The sequence below is a fragment of the Montipora foliosa genome, chromosome 1 (assembly GCF_036669935.1).
Source record: "Montipora foliosa isolate CH-2021 chromosome 1, ASM3666993v2, whole genome shotgun sequence".
Classification (NCBI taxonomy): Eukaryota; Metazoa; Cnidaria; class Anthozoa; order Scleractinia; family Acroporidae; genus Montipora; species Montipora foliosa.
In genome coordinates this window covers 32,322,321-32,339,379 of record NC_090869.1, presented here as the reverse complement: position 1 = coordinate 32,339,379, position 17,059 = coordinate 32,322,321, and the positions used below count along the sequence as shown (strand labels likewise).

Below are 17,059 nucleotides of genomic sequence, written 5' to 3'. Positions count from 1 at the left end.
TTCCCTGCGCGTTGGTTCTGGAGATTTATGAGCCTAATTCTGATTGGCTAAGAATTCAGAAATCGTTTTGCAGCTCGGTTTTGTAGACGCTATTTTTCGGGGGAGAGAAACGACCGCCGGAAATACGTCTGCGTTCGCAGGCTGTTTTTGTTTGCTTGATTGCTCAGTCAGATTGGCTTCCTGTTTCTTAAGTATTCTAACACATTAATAAATGACAACAAGTAGCGTTTTGCATTTCTCTCCCACTTCCCGCACTTTTTTCTTCCGCCTCCCGTACCCCACCCACCTCTATTCTCCCGGGCTCCCGCCCCCCACAATATAGCTGGGGGGCCTTCGGGTCTCACGACCATCTCGCCTTTCGCCGTGACTCACACGTTTGTGCTTGAAAAACTATTTGGAACTTTTGGCAACCAGACCGCACAGGCTAGGACAAGATTATTTCTTAAAACACAATTTAATCAGCGAGTTTTTGCCATCAACGTACGCTGTGCTAAGTTTATCTCCTTGGAACGTTGGATTGGTCTTGACACCTACTGGATCTGGAACTACGCTTATCGGACATGAACTCATAGTGGGATTGACTTTGTTTATAAAACATTTTGTAAACCCTAGGATTGACCACAAAAACCAATTGTAAAAACCTTTTGGAAAAATAAATAAGTGGTCGATAGACCACGTATAAAAAGCAAACACCGTTTCTTTCCCTTCCTCACCAGTTTCCATCCGTGGCTCAAAACCGTTCCGTGCTTAAGATTCCTAATATTGAGCTATCAAGCCAATAGTGAGCTGGTCACTTTGTGAATAAACCCCCACAGTTAAAGGCGAATGTGTAGAAGGAACAAAACCGTGTACCCTTATTCCATGTGTTCCTCCACTTGTCAAGATGATGTCCTCCAGGTTAGCTGCATAACCATCTCTTCTGGAAATGAACTTGGCAACGTCTTCGCGAATAATTCTCATCCCTGGGATCATCGTGTAGGAACCTTTTCAGAAACAAACAGGAATCAAAGAGATGAAAAAGACTCTGGAAAGGCCTTAAGTACACTTACGTACACAATAAGTACACAATATTTATTTAACTATTAATATATTGGATAAATCCAAACAAGTCTTTCAGTAAAATGAACTGTTCCTCATCCTCTAACTTTCTTACAGTGACATAAATTAACCAGCTCTTTCGCATTGTTTCTACCCTGCTTAAAACAAAAGGCTCTGAAGAGCACCTACAGTGGTCATCTCACATGATTGAGGTGATCTTCTTACGAGACCGAGATGTTGATGGATTCACTACCTCATTGCTTCAATCTTTCATTGATTCCTTTGCTATGTGAACTGAGACATTGTGCGTTGATTAACCCTTCCTTGTACTTGTACATATTCGTTGCCGTGAAATTGACATATTCAATTGCCACAACCTGTTCCCGTCTGACCTTGTAGCTCAGTCGGTAAAGCAGCGGTGATCTAACCCGAAGGTCGTGGGTTCAATTCCCAGCCTAGTTAGAGTTTTTCTCTGTCCTTGTGTGGGCCCAATTCCATTAGTAGGGCAAACGATCACATGGATTACATGGTTAGAAAACTAGCACTTCACATTACCCTACAATAGCTAATTTCGTGTGAAGTACAATACTTTGTTGTTCATAACTCTACGGAGAGATATGGAGTTGTTAAGTTTTGGGTCATGAGCTTCTGGCTAAAATCCAATCTTGTATAAAGATACTCACTAATGGCAAATCCTGGCGTCGCTTTAAGGATCCTTCGAGCTCTTTCTTTGACATCTTGTGGGTAACTTGGGTCATCAAGAAAATGTGGACAGAGGAGGCATGAAAGAAACTGTCAAGAAATCTGAATAAGAGGGTGGGTCTTCTTGATCAAAAGAGGCGTCGAATGCTACTGTGCCTGAGGGTGTGACACAAGGTGAATGTAGTACATTGACCCAAGGGAAAGATTAGCAATGCGTTGTTCCTAATTCAAGGAGGTAACAAAATTAATGATATCACGCGTACTAGAGAGAAAAAAAATCTCATATGCTGTTCCACTGCTAACCACTTTGTCTCAGCATAGCTCAAAGCATTTAGTGAGGTTTGTAGTCATTGTTGCACTTTTTTTTTTTTCGTTTCCTCAGAAACGAAACGTATCTATTTTGACTTCAGGGTGAAGTATTTACATAGTGAGGTAGAGTGGCCAATCAAACCAGGCGTAGTCAATCGATAGAAATCGATATCAATCGCCGATTGCTATCGATTGATATCGGAAATCGATCACAATCGAACTCACAGAAAAAAAAATCGATAACAACTGATAATAATCCATAATAATCGATAATTATCGATAACAGTCGATAATCCAAAAGAGTGTTTATTTCAAACATATTACTGATGAAGACTGGCGTTGCTATCTAGTCAACGAATATACGGGAAAGGCGTTTAAGGTTAAGCATTTTTACTATCGATTTCATCATCTAGTCAAGTCGGAGTGTTCATCCCACTTGGTTTTCTGGCGTTTTAAAATATTTTTACATGTCCACCCATTCCATCGGCCAACTCAACGTGATCTATGCATGGACATTGGAGCCCTCCAGATTACTGTCATCTTTCAGCATAAGGTACCATACTTGGTTCGGCAGAAGCTGTTATTTCACTGTGCATGATAAGCAAACGTAATTAACACAATGTTGTTAAGTGTTCCCTATTTTTTTTTTTATCTTGAAAAATAAATAACCATTGAAATCACTAATAAAACCCATGGTAAAACATACCAAGTAATTTGTCCGTGGTATTCGTCTATTAGCTTGGAAAACAAGCGGGAAAACTGGATCGGAACTCGTCCAACAATCCTTCCACCAGACAGTGCTTGTACAGCAAATCTGTCGTAGCTGTTGCCTTCCTCCCTCTTCATTTCAAGGACATTCCCACATGTTCACAGGAGTTGGGTTTTGACAAACATGCTGACCTTTCAGTACAGATCGGAAGCAAATTATTCCTTTTGCAGACATTTTATGACGGTAGTATTTGCCAAACTCGAATTTTTTTTTTTTTGTTCCTGGGTTGTCGGTGTCTTTGAACAGGCAAGTGAAGATTTTTTTTTAAACGTTTGGTACTCCTGGAATACTGGGAGTAGCGCCTTCGTGGCGTTGTCTTTCATATGCCCACCAGGCTACAACGATCAGGCTAGTGAACTGGAGTAGAGAAATACAGGAGATATTTAAAACGAAAACGGTTTGTATTTAATTCACATTTCAATATGCCTTCAAACAGGCTGCAATGGCTTACAGGGGGACGTACACTACAGAAACAAACATCTTCACGCCTGGCTAAAATGTACGTAAAATGAACTTCCCTGGAAATTGTCACAATAATTGCCGATACAAATGATAGAATCTGGTTTTTGGACAACAATTAGCGATTAACCGTTCTTCTCTCTTTGGTGGTGGTTTTGAAACCACAAATTCACCTAAAAATCGAGGAAGATCAAGCCTGGGATAAAAACACATCAGAACGAATTCCAAGCTGGTTGGTAAAGCAAAAATGTTGGGGAAAGAGGCACGTACCTGCTTGACGTCCATCTTAAAAATGAAGTTACTAAATCCATAGCCTTTTCTCTAGGTGCCCATCGCACTCCATGAAAAGTTTGTCAAGGCCAACAAGTTGCCAGCGCTCAAAGGAGGTGGTGGCTCTTTTCTTTTTGGATGGTGGATCTTCACCATTTTTCTCATGCTCTGGTCCTAGATTATACCGAAAAAGCAGGTGATTAGGGTTTCAATTATTTCAATATCGACTATAACTGAAACCTACACAGACCGACCAGCAAAAAAAATACTTACGCTTGTTGCCAAGCATCAGCAATTCTTTTTGTTTTTGCTGAGGATTGGACAAAAACTTGAGCATTTGCTCCCAAAGCCTTTTTCCATGGCCACGTGGTAGTGTTTCCGGCACATTTCTAATCAAGTCTGAGAAGGTGGATTGCGCTCTGTCAAGCACTTTGCTGGTGAACAATACTTGACCGACGTTGTTGGTCTCTTAACTTTGGCCGCAATCTCTTTGGGAACTACAATTTGTGCTTGGGGTTCCTCTGGTTGATCGCAGGTTTTGGTTATCTTTTCTGGAATTAGACTCCTCGTTATCCTTTTCTGTAGGCAGAAGTTCTTCAATGTCAACACGGATCGTGTTATCCGCTGCAAGTTTTCTTAACAGGTCTAAAATCTCTTGCATATGTTCGCCTACAAAACTAACTTTGATTGAGACAGACATAATAGGACTGAAGAAAATCTTTTTATCTATTGCTCGTGCAGGATCTTGCTTTTATCTAAGCCACCTATTAAGGGCATCCAAAACGTGATGAGTAGGACAACAGGCTTAAGTCCCGTGACTTTTTATCGCCTCGGTAATCGAATTTAGTATACACGCAGAAGTACCCAGTGATCACGAAATTCTTCAGGTAAATAGTTTGAAATCTTCACCTAAACCAAAGATCAAGATATGCCATGTAACGATGATCGCTATTATGAAAATCACTACCATACAGTCTTGTATCACTATTCCCTTGTTTTATGACGACGAAAACACAGGAAATTGCTTCTTCTTCTGCATGCATGTATTGTTCCAGGTCGATGTTTATGGCGACAAAGTGATTATAGCTGTGCTACTGGATATATTTTTATTTCTTGCTTACTCTGTGATTTATCCTTATGTTTCTTTCTAAATGCGAAATCATAAAAACATTGATTTTGTTGTTTATTCTGCTTCATCTTTATAGCGTTGCTATAACGAGACTAGCCGAGGGTTGCACACTGCTACTTAAACTTTGGTCACAACTTCTTCTTCTTCCTGTATTATGAACTGAGCTGAAGCTGAAGATCGATAAAAAGACCAATCGTTCCTGTTATTGTTTTTCTTCCTTATCCTATAGTATTTTGTTGATACATGTAATTGTAAACCTATTGCATGCTATGATGATTGAATGAGTCAATAAAACCATACAGACAACATTGTGTCGATGATTAACTTGTAAAACGACAACAATCTTTTCCGATAACAATCGATAATAATCGATAACATTCGATAAATCAATTGGTATCGGAAATCGATATCCATCTTCGATAGATATCGATTATCGGTCTATCGATTGACTACGCCTGGAATCAAAACAGAGTTTGTAATTGAAAATCTAAACATCTACGTACAAACAAATCATAATGCTGGCAAACACATGTAGTTTCACATGTAATACAAGTAAAGGAAGAGTCACTGAAAACGCAGCGGCGTTTGAAGGTTAAAGGGGTAATTTTGTAGCCTTTATGCCTCGATGTATTGTGCAAATAAACAAGTATCTCTTCTTCTCTTTCATGGTCGGTTAATATATTTCTCGAGAGTTTCAACAGACGAAGCGAAATAAATATGACAAACCGAGGGACCAACACTACAGTATTTCATCTGTTCTCCTTCCCTTATCATTCCGGAAACGAAACACTATTTCTTTTTTTGAAATAGTTTCTTGTTGTGTCTATGGTAGATTAAAGCGTATTAGATGTTACGCCCTTTTCATAATTTTTTAAAATATGTGCAACATGAAAATGGATGTCACCTTTCCACAAGGGGAGAAAGTTATGCTCAATTTAATGCTTCCTTATAAGTTGTGGAACCAATAGATACATAATGCACAACGCTATTTTCTGGATGGCCTCCAGTTTGACAAATAAATTGTAAGACTTAGGTGTTTCTTGCCACACCTGAGCAACATGCTCACCCAAAATGCAGTTATTAAAATAAAAGATGTCAAAATACTTACTTAGATAAAATTGCTTAAAAAAGCCACAAGGTAATTTTTAACACATCTTTTCATGATTAAATAAATAAAAAAAGATTTAGGACAGAGGTCATTCATTTAAAACATCTTGAATGTGAGTGTACTGTAATAAGGTGTTTCTTATACAGCTGTATGGACAAACATTAAGAAATTAAAAGGACAAAAAGACTTCTTAATGTTGATTTTATCTTTGCTTGTGGTCTCCTCGGCTGGACTCAACAGGTTAAATTGCCAGCATTTGCTCATTTCTTTTCCTCTTCTCTTAAGATCTGGTCAACAAACCAAAATCTTGTTTCTATGTTTTTGAGGGCAAATTTGAAACAAGATTGGACTAGAAGCCACTCGGGATGAATGTAGCTTGCAGTCAATTTCTATTTTTGCAAATTATTAATTCTTGAATTTGGTTGTGTGCATCTCCTAGGCTGGAGTTGCCTGCAATTGCATGTGGTTCTACAGCTGTAAGTAGCTTCAATTTTGAGTAGGATGAACTTTGCTCTGTTGCTCGCTGTCATGCAAAATATCTTATTACCTTTTGAATAGCACAATACTTTTTTTTTGTATTAAGCCACTTTTCGAACAGTTTTTTAGCCAGTGATACTGTGGGAAGTGTGATAATAGTGGAGGAATTAAAAAGTAAGTTTTAAATAGGAACATGGTTATTTGCATTTTTGATAGGACTCAAGTTTGTCAACATTTGCAAATTCTCTTTTCCTGCTTCCTCATTTAAGATCTTGTCAAAAAACCAAGTACTTGTTTCTATCTATTTGAGGGCAGACATTTAAAAAAGAGTGGAGGAGAAAAATTAATGTAGCTTGCAGTCAACCTCTATTTTTGCAAATTAAATTCTTGAATTGGTTGTTCCAGTCCCTCTGACATAACTGCAAATAAAACTGTTTACCGCAGTCTTTGACATTAACGCTTGCCTGATTGCCCGGAGCAAGCAAAATACATCCGTCGGCAAGTAAAATAACTCTAAGACTTGCCCAATTGGGCAATCAGAATTGTTGTTTGACTAAGATTTTGTGGAACGATTTGATTTGCAAATAAGAAAGTGACTATAGTAATATGACGTAGTCACTGCAAACACGATAAAAAATAAACAATGTTACATCTCTTTGCAATTCTGTTAGAAATATACTGGACAGGTACAAACCTCAAAATGGATTGGAAAGCAAAAGGAATGCTTGTTACAATATAACCCAGTTTAATTCGCACAGCCAACTGCGCTAAGATTCACGCGCACTAAAAAAATTCTACCTTTTGTCATGCAACTTAAGCAGCTTGGAATAAATACGATTGGATAAATGGCATTTAATTCCAAACCAGCCTAATCTCAGAGAGATATTCAAGGAATCCCCTTGATCTCATATAGAAAAGAAAAATTGCTTAAAGATAATTATGCTTGTCAAAGCAAAACTGTGAAGGCTACTAGAACACCATGGATACACAGCAGGAGTCACATTGGTCTGTCAAACCCATTTGACACACATGTTACACAAAATTGGCACTTTACAAGCCTCCTTTGAGTTTAAATGGGCAACAGGCCTTTAGAAGGTGGACAACCGAAAAAAAAACCATGGGCAACCAGAAAAACAAAACTGGTTGCCCAAAGAGTAAATTAGTAGGAAAGTAAGTGTCGAACAGTGTACTGACCACTGCTTTACCCCATTGACACTAAACATGGTCCCGAGAATCTCAATGCAACGGCAACAGCAAAGGCGGTCATTGGTCAACATTTGCGGGTAACAGTGCACTCTTACTCTCTGACGTCACATATTTTGCACTGTTGCCCGCTCAGAGACTTTTGGTGGGAAAGAGTTTTAGTGTTAGATGTCATGTGACCCCAAAGTAACCAATGAGAGCGTGCGCTGTTCAGGGAAAAAATTCAGCTATATAACACATCTGTTATGATGCATGAACGTGTAACATAATATGCCATGTTATAATGATACCACCAGCAAAAAAATTATAATACATGTAATACAGTACTTATTATCTACCTGTCTTAAAGATGTAATGGGTTGCTGTCCAAATGCATGAGGGTCTCCAAATAGTTTTATGACTTCATTGAAAGGTTTCTTTTCACCCTAACAAAATATAACATCAAGATTAATTTAAAGTTCTCCACAAAAAGAAAATGTTTATAAAGTCAACTGAAAAGAGGTAAAATTATTGAGTGGTCACAAGGCCAATTTTTGACAAATTATAGTTTTAAAAAATGCTGTGGAGCAGATTTAGAGTCCACCTTAAAAATGACAGATTTAAGGTGGCTCTAAACCAACTGCATAGAATTTTTTAAACCTTTGCAGTAAGTTCCATCTTGGCCAGCTGATTACTTTCAAGCAATAACAAATGAAGGTCAAAAGTTCGTTTTTGAGATACAAGCAACTCAAGACAAAATAAAGGGTGTTTTTACAGCACTTTCCCATTGCTACGGTGACTTGTAATGTAAATGTAAACGCTTTGCTTATAGTGGAAAAGCACTTAACTATGAAGCTAGTTCACAGGAACCCCACTTTCAATAATCTGAAAGAAACAATTCAAACTTAACAGGAACACGATTAAGAACCCCAACTGGCAGGTCGCAACCAGTTGGCTATTTACAAAGCCTGGCAGAGTAGAATCCAGGATAACCGGAAACAAATTCAAACCAGAGGTCAGAAGGGGATTCGAATCCAGGGCGACTGCATGCAAACCCGACGCCCTAACCACTGGACCACGCTGCATCAAAATAATGACTGCATGTTATTCAGCAATAAGTGGTGTTTCATATATGGTACCATACATAACTTTACTTATACCCAATACAGTGTTGTAGTGCCATTCTTTTTATAAGAACGTTGTTTTCAAGAAAGCACTGAAACTGGTTTGAGCCACCTTTTCAGCCAAGCAAGAGTTCTCTTCTAATTGGGGAGACTGGAAATTAACATAAATCACAACAAATCAGATGCAAAAAGAAAGATTGAAAGATTAAACTGGCCCCTAATTGTTGATGAAGATGAAATGAGTCCCTGATCCCTCGGCCTTTATCATTAAAACTAAGAGGTCTGCACTTACTAAATTACGACATTTTTCAACAGTGTTTTGTATGAGTCAGCACAAAGCACGGACTGGTGAGCAATATAAGTCATGCAGCCACAAACGCAAAAATCATAACTCTAAACCTTCTTTAAATTAAGCCTTACGTTTTAGTCATTTTAGAACTGACTTTTAATCCAAGTTTGAATTTTAGAACATATCTAGAAGCCTTCTAAAAGCTGAGAGTGTGGCTGAACGAGAGTTACTAAAATGCCTAGAATGTCTTAAATTGCTAGTCTAGGACATTGAACATTTGAAAAGTTTTAGAAGTATTTAGTAATAATTGTCAACCACATCCACAGTTGGGTTTCGACAAAACACTGACCCCCGGTCAACTGACCCCCTTACTGACCCCCTACTGAACCCCTATAAAATCAATGGGAAAATGAATACTGCTTACTTAAGCCTCAACAACCCTTTTTAAACAGCCTTGTTCAACAGTATTTAAGTCTAAGCACCCATTTTAAAAAGGTTAGCTTACATGAAGTAATCGGCCATCACAACAATAATCGAAAACTAACCTTTTTAAAATGGGTGCTTAGACTTAAATACTGTTGAACAATGCCGTTTAAAAAGGGTTGTTGAGGCTTAAGTAAGCAGTATTCATTTTCCCATTGATTTTATAGGGGGTCAGTAGGGGGGTCAGTAAGGGGGTCAGTTGACCGGGGGTCAGTGTTTTGTCGAAACCCTCTACAGTTAGACATTTTAGAAGCCTTTTAGCGCATTTAAGTCTAATTTTCTTTATTGAGTAGTGATTTTAGAAATTATAGATTACTTAACAGCTTAAAGTTTAGAGGAAGCCATTTCTTACTTGTAAAATACTTCTAAGAAAATTAAATAGAGCCTGGTACCTATAGATGTCAGTTATCTTCTATTTATAAATGTCAGTATCTCAGTGATATCTGCCCCTTTATCCAAGTTTGGGAATGGAATCAAACCCGGGTCACCTTTTCACCTTTCGGCTGGGCTGAGAGATGAAACAACCGAAGAAAGAAGAGAGTCTTGGCTTCAACAACAGCGTTAGATCCACACTCACCCTCGCTAACTCTTGCTGTACATTGTTTGCACGTGCATCGACCCATCCTCGCGCATTGCCAGCTCTCTGATGCACAAGACTCACAGTTTGGTCAGTTACGATTTCTTCAGCCGCCATTGAACACTTACAGACTAATTCAAGGGCGACCGAAGCCGGCCAGCACAAAGGGACAACCATGGACTGTGGACTGAGGACTGTGGACCCGGACTGCGGACCGGGTATAAAAGGAGGACTTGGTATAAAACGCAGACTGCGGACCAGGGATAAAACGCGGACCTGGTATAAAATGCGGACTGAATACAAAACAATGTGAAAAAGGCACAGAACAACGAACGGAGTTAGGACAATGTGCGAACCAGCGAGCCATTCGAGTCATGCGAGTCACCATGCGAGTCACAGTTATAGGCCACTTGCACCAAGAGGTCATGTGACATCGTTTTTATGAAAATGAAAGTTACATGATTTTGCCTTCGAAACACTATTAGTGGGTCATCTCTTAAACAAAATAATAGTGATTTGGTTTTTCAAACCCACACCATTTGCTTAAAATGAGAAAGTCCGTAACTGGTCACGTGACCAAAAGTTGATTTTTTTTAAAATTATGAATTACCGCTTTCTGACACAAATGTTGCACTTGAATTTTAAGGGAAATGTTGAAAAGATGATGTGGTAACGTTTATGGCACATCTGAACTCAACTATCAAACATTTAACAAGATATAAGCAAAAAGTAGTTTTGGCCGCCATGTTGGAGGGCAAGAGTATGCCCTCCCACATGGCGGCCAAGACAAATCATGTTACTTTGTTGAAAAATCAAAGTACCATAAAACATCTCCCTTAAATGCGTTTCCTCTCAAATTTCCTGTGTAAGATAATTTTTATGTGTTCTGTCAATTTTTGGCAACAGCAAGATTACAACTCACTGTTTAAGGGAAGCATTGGTCACGTGACCTCTTAGTGCAAGAGGCCTATTGAAAGCTAACCGTTTTAAAATGAGTGCTTAGACTTAATAACTGTTTATCAGCGCTATTTGAAATGTGTGCTTGAGCTTAAATGCGAAATTCGCATGGCTCGCTGGCTCCCAGTTTGTCCAGCCCCCAACGAAATAGCGGTAGGCTGACGAAATGAATATTGAAGTCTGACACGAGAGTGTGAAAAGAAATGTTTCGCGCCATTATCAACCATAGCGTTAAGGTGTCAGGCAAGGCGATCCGTTATCGCCGTATTTATTCATAATCTGTTTGGAAATTTTAGCTTTTAATATACGCCGTAACAAGGAAATTCAGGGAATTGTGGTAGATAATGAAGAGATAAAATCAGAGATCTTTGCAAACGATTTAACATCTTTTCATAGAGACGGTGCCTCGCTCAATGCTCTGCTTGGTACTATCGAATGTTTCACCCTATATTTGTGTTGACAATAAATCGGGTTTTCGTCGCTCCTTATTTAAAAAAGGAATCATTACGCTTGAAGACCTGGTAAACGAAAGCAATGACTTAATTGTTAAGCAGTCCTCAAACAAGTCACATTTTACACCTACGGAGGTGTTTCTATTGATGCAAGTCATCGATGCTTTACCTCTGCAATGGCGGAATTCTTTGGCATTACATGGACAAAAAAGCGATAAAACTTTTGTCCTGAAAGATCATATTAAGCTACGCTTGAAGGATCAGGAGGTATCGATATCAAAGCCGCATCAAAAGAGATTTATGGAGAAATACGATCCAAGTATGAAACCACCCCAACTGCGCAAGCGAAATATACGGAGCAATATTCCAATGTGCGTTTAGAATGGAAAGAAATATATAATTTACCCTTTAAAGTACTCAAGGACACAAAATCGAGGGAGTTTCAGTATAAAATTCTTCATAGATACTTAACAACAAATGCTTTTCTACATAAAATTGGTTTGATAGCTTCACCATTATGTACTTTTTGTGATGCAGAGAGCGAGTCCCCAGAACATTTATTGATCACATGTCCATTCACTAATGATTTTTGGCTGGACTTTATTTGTTGGTGTAGGAATGTTAACATAGCTTTAGATGGACTTTCTAAGATTGATAAACTCTTTGGGATTTGGAATAGAGAAGAAGATTTCTTGCTGCTCAATCACCTTTTAATTGTAGCTAAAAAAATACATCTATGAATTCAGGAAAATAGCACTCGCCCGTCCTTTACAGTGTTTTTGTAAAACCCTGGCTTATGTATATCAATAAGAATCACAGGTTATGAAATCAAATAACAAAGGGTCCAGTCATAATCTTAAATGGAGAAAATATGTCGACAATTTAGAAAGATGTTAAATGTTTGAATTTTCATAGCACCATGTAACTTAATTATTGTTCCTATTATCATTTTAAAAGTTGCATTGCAGTGGAAATTTATGAATGGCACCAATAATACACGGATAGTAGCGTTGTAAAAACGTAATGTGTGTAGGTAATTTGTCGTTGTTAATTTACGCAATATACGTTAAGTTTCTTTAGCCAGTGCATTGTAGGATCTAATTAAAAGTGTAAGTAAGCCAACTGTAATCTAATTAGGTGATTGGATATTGTATTATTGTATTGTAATTAGTGCTGGTATAAATAGGGTAAGTATGAGCAGTGCAATGTAAATGTAAATGTAAGTATAATGTTAGTATTGTAAGTAGTGTAAGTGTTCGTCCTGTTTGCTTGTATAAATAGTGTAAGAATGAGCAGTGCAATTTAAATGTAAATGTATGTAGGTATAATTTTAGTATTGTAAGTAGTGTAAGTGTTCGTCCTGTAAATAAAATTGCATTTAAAATTAAAAAAAACCACAGCGTTAAACTGGATATTTTTTGGCTTCTCAAAACGACGATCAAGAGCTCACTGAAGGTTTTAGTTGAAACTGCAAAACGTTTGTGTGTTGTATTTATCAGAGCTAAGACACGAAAGTAATTTACTAGTATTAAATCCTTCGCGGGTCACCAGCTTTATGTTTAGAAAGCGAGAAATTTGAAGGACTTCAGTGGGAGATGCTGACAGAGTTTCATTTTGACCCAAGACCACACCAAAAAAAACTGGAAGCGTGGATATATATTGAACATCACGCAAAGCGAAAACAAAACTATATCAGAATATAGAGTTAACTGAATAGAGTGTAATGTGAAGTGCTGGATTTCTAGCTTTCAGAATATACAGTGACAGGTCACCGACGTGAAGCGTGGCATTCCGTGCGAGATAAAAGCTCTATAAATGAATACATAGCGCTGCCTAGCGTGTACAAAAACATTAACAACTTCCAGCGTCATTAACCGCGCGGCCGAGCGCGTCTCTTGCTCTGCAATCGGTTTATTTTTTATTTATTTATTTTTTGTTTTGTCGGCGAGCTGAACCAGACTTCCACTCGGCCACGTAATCAGTGGGACTTCCAGTCACGCAACTTAGGATGTTTCGCCAAAAAGCTGTTAAAACGTTAATGTACTTAAAATTTTATGAATATAGTCCGCTCTTTATTTACAACAAAATATATATTTTTTTATGTCTTATTGAAACATGTAATCGTGACTTTTAAGAAAGAAAGCTAAGACTATTGCGTCATCGGAGATTTTACAACAGCTACGACTGATGGTGCAATCGGAGATTTGACAACGTCTATACGTAATGGTGCAATAACTTTGTGTGCAGTCGTTGTTGTCCGTTTGTTGTGCTACAAGTGATTTTGGTTCTATAGTCATCAGTGAATCAACAAGAACTGCTTTGGAATGTGTACTACGTTGCGACTATTGTGGTAAGAAAACAGAAAACATTTAGTTTTGTTGGTGAGCAGACCCAAATTTCAATTCGGTCATATAGTCAGTGGCACTTCGAATCACGCAACTTATGATGTTTACCGGTATTCGCCAAAAGCTGTTAAAACGTTAATGTACCTAAAATTTTATGAATATTCCACTCTTTATTTAGTACAAAATATATTACCTTTTGTGTTATTTAAGCGGTTGATTCGAAGCAAGTATTAAATACTTAAAAGGTCATTATGTCATCCATGGAATGTGCCGACGTTTCAACTTTCATTGGTAGGGAAATAACCACCGTACTGAAGATAGCCGTGGGTAACGTAATTCTTAAATTAAGTGACTTGTGTGACTACTTTGCTAGGCCTTTACTCGTGTAAAAAACCAATTAAATTTAATCGCGACTCTTAGGAAAGAAAGCTGTAAGTTGTTAAAAGTGTTATTATCGTATCGTTCATACCCATAGATATCCTGATGACAGTTCCAGATTAATTAAGACCATTACGTCATCGGAGATTCCTCGGAGGTTTCACCTCGGCTATAAATGATGGTGCAATACGTTCATGTGCAGTCGTTGTTGTGCTACAGATTGATCAAGTGATTTTGTGTCTATAGTCATCAGTGAATCAACAAGGACTGCTTTGGAATGTGTACTAGGTTGCGACTATAGTGGTAAGAAAACAGATACATTTTCAAAGCGCGGTTATAAGATCTGAAAGATCTTCTTGTTTGTAATGCTCTAGGGCCGACTAGCGACTTGTGAATTCAAGGAATTTTTCGAGATATTTAATATTACCTTACAGGACGCCGTTAAACATTAGCATTTTTTATCCTTGCTGAAGAAGGCAACAGCTGTGGCCGAAACGTCCGAGACGATAAGACTTTTTAGCCAGTATAAACTTTTCAATTCCTCTTTTACCAAATTTTTAACATGTCTGGCTATATACCGAGTATTTTTTGTCAGAATATCTACTTATGCGCATTCCGTGCTCTTGACGTCATGTGCCCCGTCAATCATTAACATATCTTCGTTACAGATTGTACTGTGATGTTCGGAAAAGGGTCTGTTCGCAAAATAAATATTTTGTTGCGATTGATACAACTTTTTGTTCACCTTAAATAAAGTTCCTTTCCTTTCCTTTCTTTACCTTTTCCTTTTTAAATTCTTGGAGTAACTTACAATTTTGAAATAAAATCTCTACTCTTACTTTCTCTAGCCCAGTCGATGTTGTAACTGAGCATTTCTATGTACGCGACAATATTTTAACACGGAATAAGAGTACTCAAGGTCTTTTTAAAATCTATATCTGGGCCAGTATAAGCCTAGTTTTGTTCTATACTCCGTTTTTGAAAACTCAGTCCTTGCTTCATACCTACTCTGCAGTCTGCGTTTTGTACCTTGTCCGTGTTTTGTACCCGGTCTGCAGTCCGGGTCGGGTTTTGCTAAAAGCAGGCCCGGCGGCTCGAAGGCCCAGCGGCCCGGGGCCCACAGCCCGCGACGGCCCGACGGCCCGGCGGCCCGGTGGGGCCCAGTCCTGATTTTCCACAGTTTTTTTGTCCAGCGGTAAATCCACGCACATGCACAGATCTGCACCGGGTTTGGGTGTGCAAAATGGACGACCGTGAGTTTGAAGTCGTTTACCATTTAATCATTTGAATCCTTGTTTCTGTTTGTTGCATGTTGTTCAAATAAATTCGTTTTCATTCTCTGTTCATTCGTCTGTTTATAGAAACCGACAGCACAATAGAGGACTTTCATTATCGAACGATGTAAGTTCTTTTCAAACCATACTTTGAAAGTGAAATATAATAAGTTATGAGATACCACAAGTAAAGCATGCAAACGCAAATCTACCGCCGTTCATAAGTGTTGTCTGCCAATGCACGGAATTACCGTAAAATCATCTGATGGTGAGAATGTGATTGCCGTGTAAACTGACAAACGCAACTCAGTGACAATTCGCAGTTCACATATCTCATTATTTAGGTTATGAAATTTTCAATCTCAAACTGTGGTTTGAAAATAACTTACATCGTTTGAGAATGGACGTGGACTGCGGGCCGCTGGGCTGCTGGCCTGATTTTAGTAAAACCCGTCCGGGTCTGCAGTCTGCGTCCGTAGTCCGCAGTCTAAATTTTATACTGACCGCGACCCAATCACATAAATTTGAATGCTCAGTGAAGTGAACGGTTTGTAGGGTTTATGTGGGAAACATGAAATGCAGCAAAAAATCGGCTAATCCTTGTTTACTCCGAGGAAAATAAATAAAATAAACTTACTCTTACTTCACCTTGTGTCCTTGTGTCGATTTGAGGCGTTCTGGGCTAGTTTTGAAATTTGCTCCTATCCTTCATTAAGTTTCTCGTTAAGTTTGGGTCCGGCTTGTGGCCAATTCAGTCCTAAAAGAAAAGGCAGGCATGCAGGGAATATTTGTTCCAATAGAAGTGACGAGTTATATTGAAATAAAACAAGGAGCAGTGAAATTTGGGCAAAAGTCTCGAGGTTTTCCTTGGACGCTTACCCTTCGACCAAAAATTTCGGAAAACACGAATTGGAAAAACGAAAAAAATTCCGAAAATTTGCAACCTCGTTCCCAAGACCTCTCCCCTAGCTTCTAGTCCCGGAACAATCTCGGACCCAGAGTCCTCAGGCTTTTTGGTCAGCGGATAAACGCCCGGAGAGACTCTGGGATAATGGCCTTGAACATTTTTTGGTTGGTCGCTTGCATAACAATGGCGGTTCGACAGGAAGTCCGTAAGTAATATGAAGAGAGTGCCACACCGGAAACTCCATAATTTGGAGGAAGATTCGAAATTTGAAACTAGTTACAGCGCTGTCTGTTTTTTCTACTGTCGCTGTTTTCCCCTAACTTAAAGCACCTCAGAAATATATAAATCACAAAAACAATAAAACGTCGGGGTTTGAATTGTCTGACAGTTTCGACTGAGTGATGACAAATGATGTGCGAGCCATGGCTGCGAGTCATGCGCCAACATGGCAAGCCGTGCGAGTCAACTTGCGAGTCACACAGTTATTGAAAGCTAACCGTTTTGAAATGGCGGCTTAGACTTAATAACTGTTTATCAGCGCTATTTGAAATGGGTACTTAGACTTAAATGCGAAATTCGCATGGCTCGCATGACTCGCTGGCTTGCAGATTGTCCATCCCTGTTTCGACTAACAAACAGCAGCCGTTTATAGCACGGGAATTTTCCAACGCTGCTAAAACTGATTACTGTTGCTGTTGCAAAAGTACCGTGGGAAAACATTACATCACTGTCTTTAGGGAGAAATCCGTGGACGAAGGTCTTGTCGAAGCCATTCAAAATGACGGGAACATAAAAATGTAGTAGACGAGGACATTGGTATCGTTTCCACA

General features: G+C 38.8%; 1 protein-coding gene across 1 annotated transcript in view; it reads right to left on the bottom strand.

Moving 5' to 3' along the window:
* Positions 1–10,063, bottom strand: part of LOC137977053 (alanine aminotransferase 2-like) — a 36,664-nt gene extending 26,601 nt beyond the window's left edge. The window contains exons 1-4 of the mRNA XM_068824350.1: positions 9,917–10,063; positions 7,803–7,889; positions 1,722–1,830; positions 853–983 (exon numbers count right to left, since the gene is read on the bottom strand). Coding sequence (XP_068680451.1) covers positions 853–983; positions 1,722–1,830; positions 7,803–7,889; positions 9,917–10,033 — 444 coding nt within the window. The 5' untranslated portion in view covers positions 10,034–10,063. The remainder of the gene's footprint in view (positions 1–852; positions 984–1,721; positions 1,831–7,802; positions 7,890–9,916) is intronic.
* Positions 10,064–17,059: the final 6,996 nt, after the last annotated feature.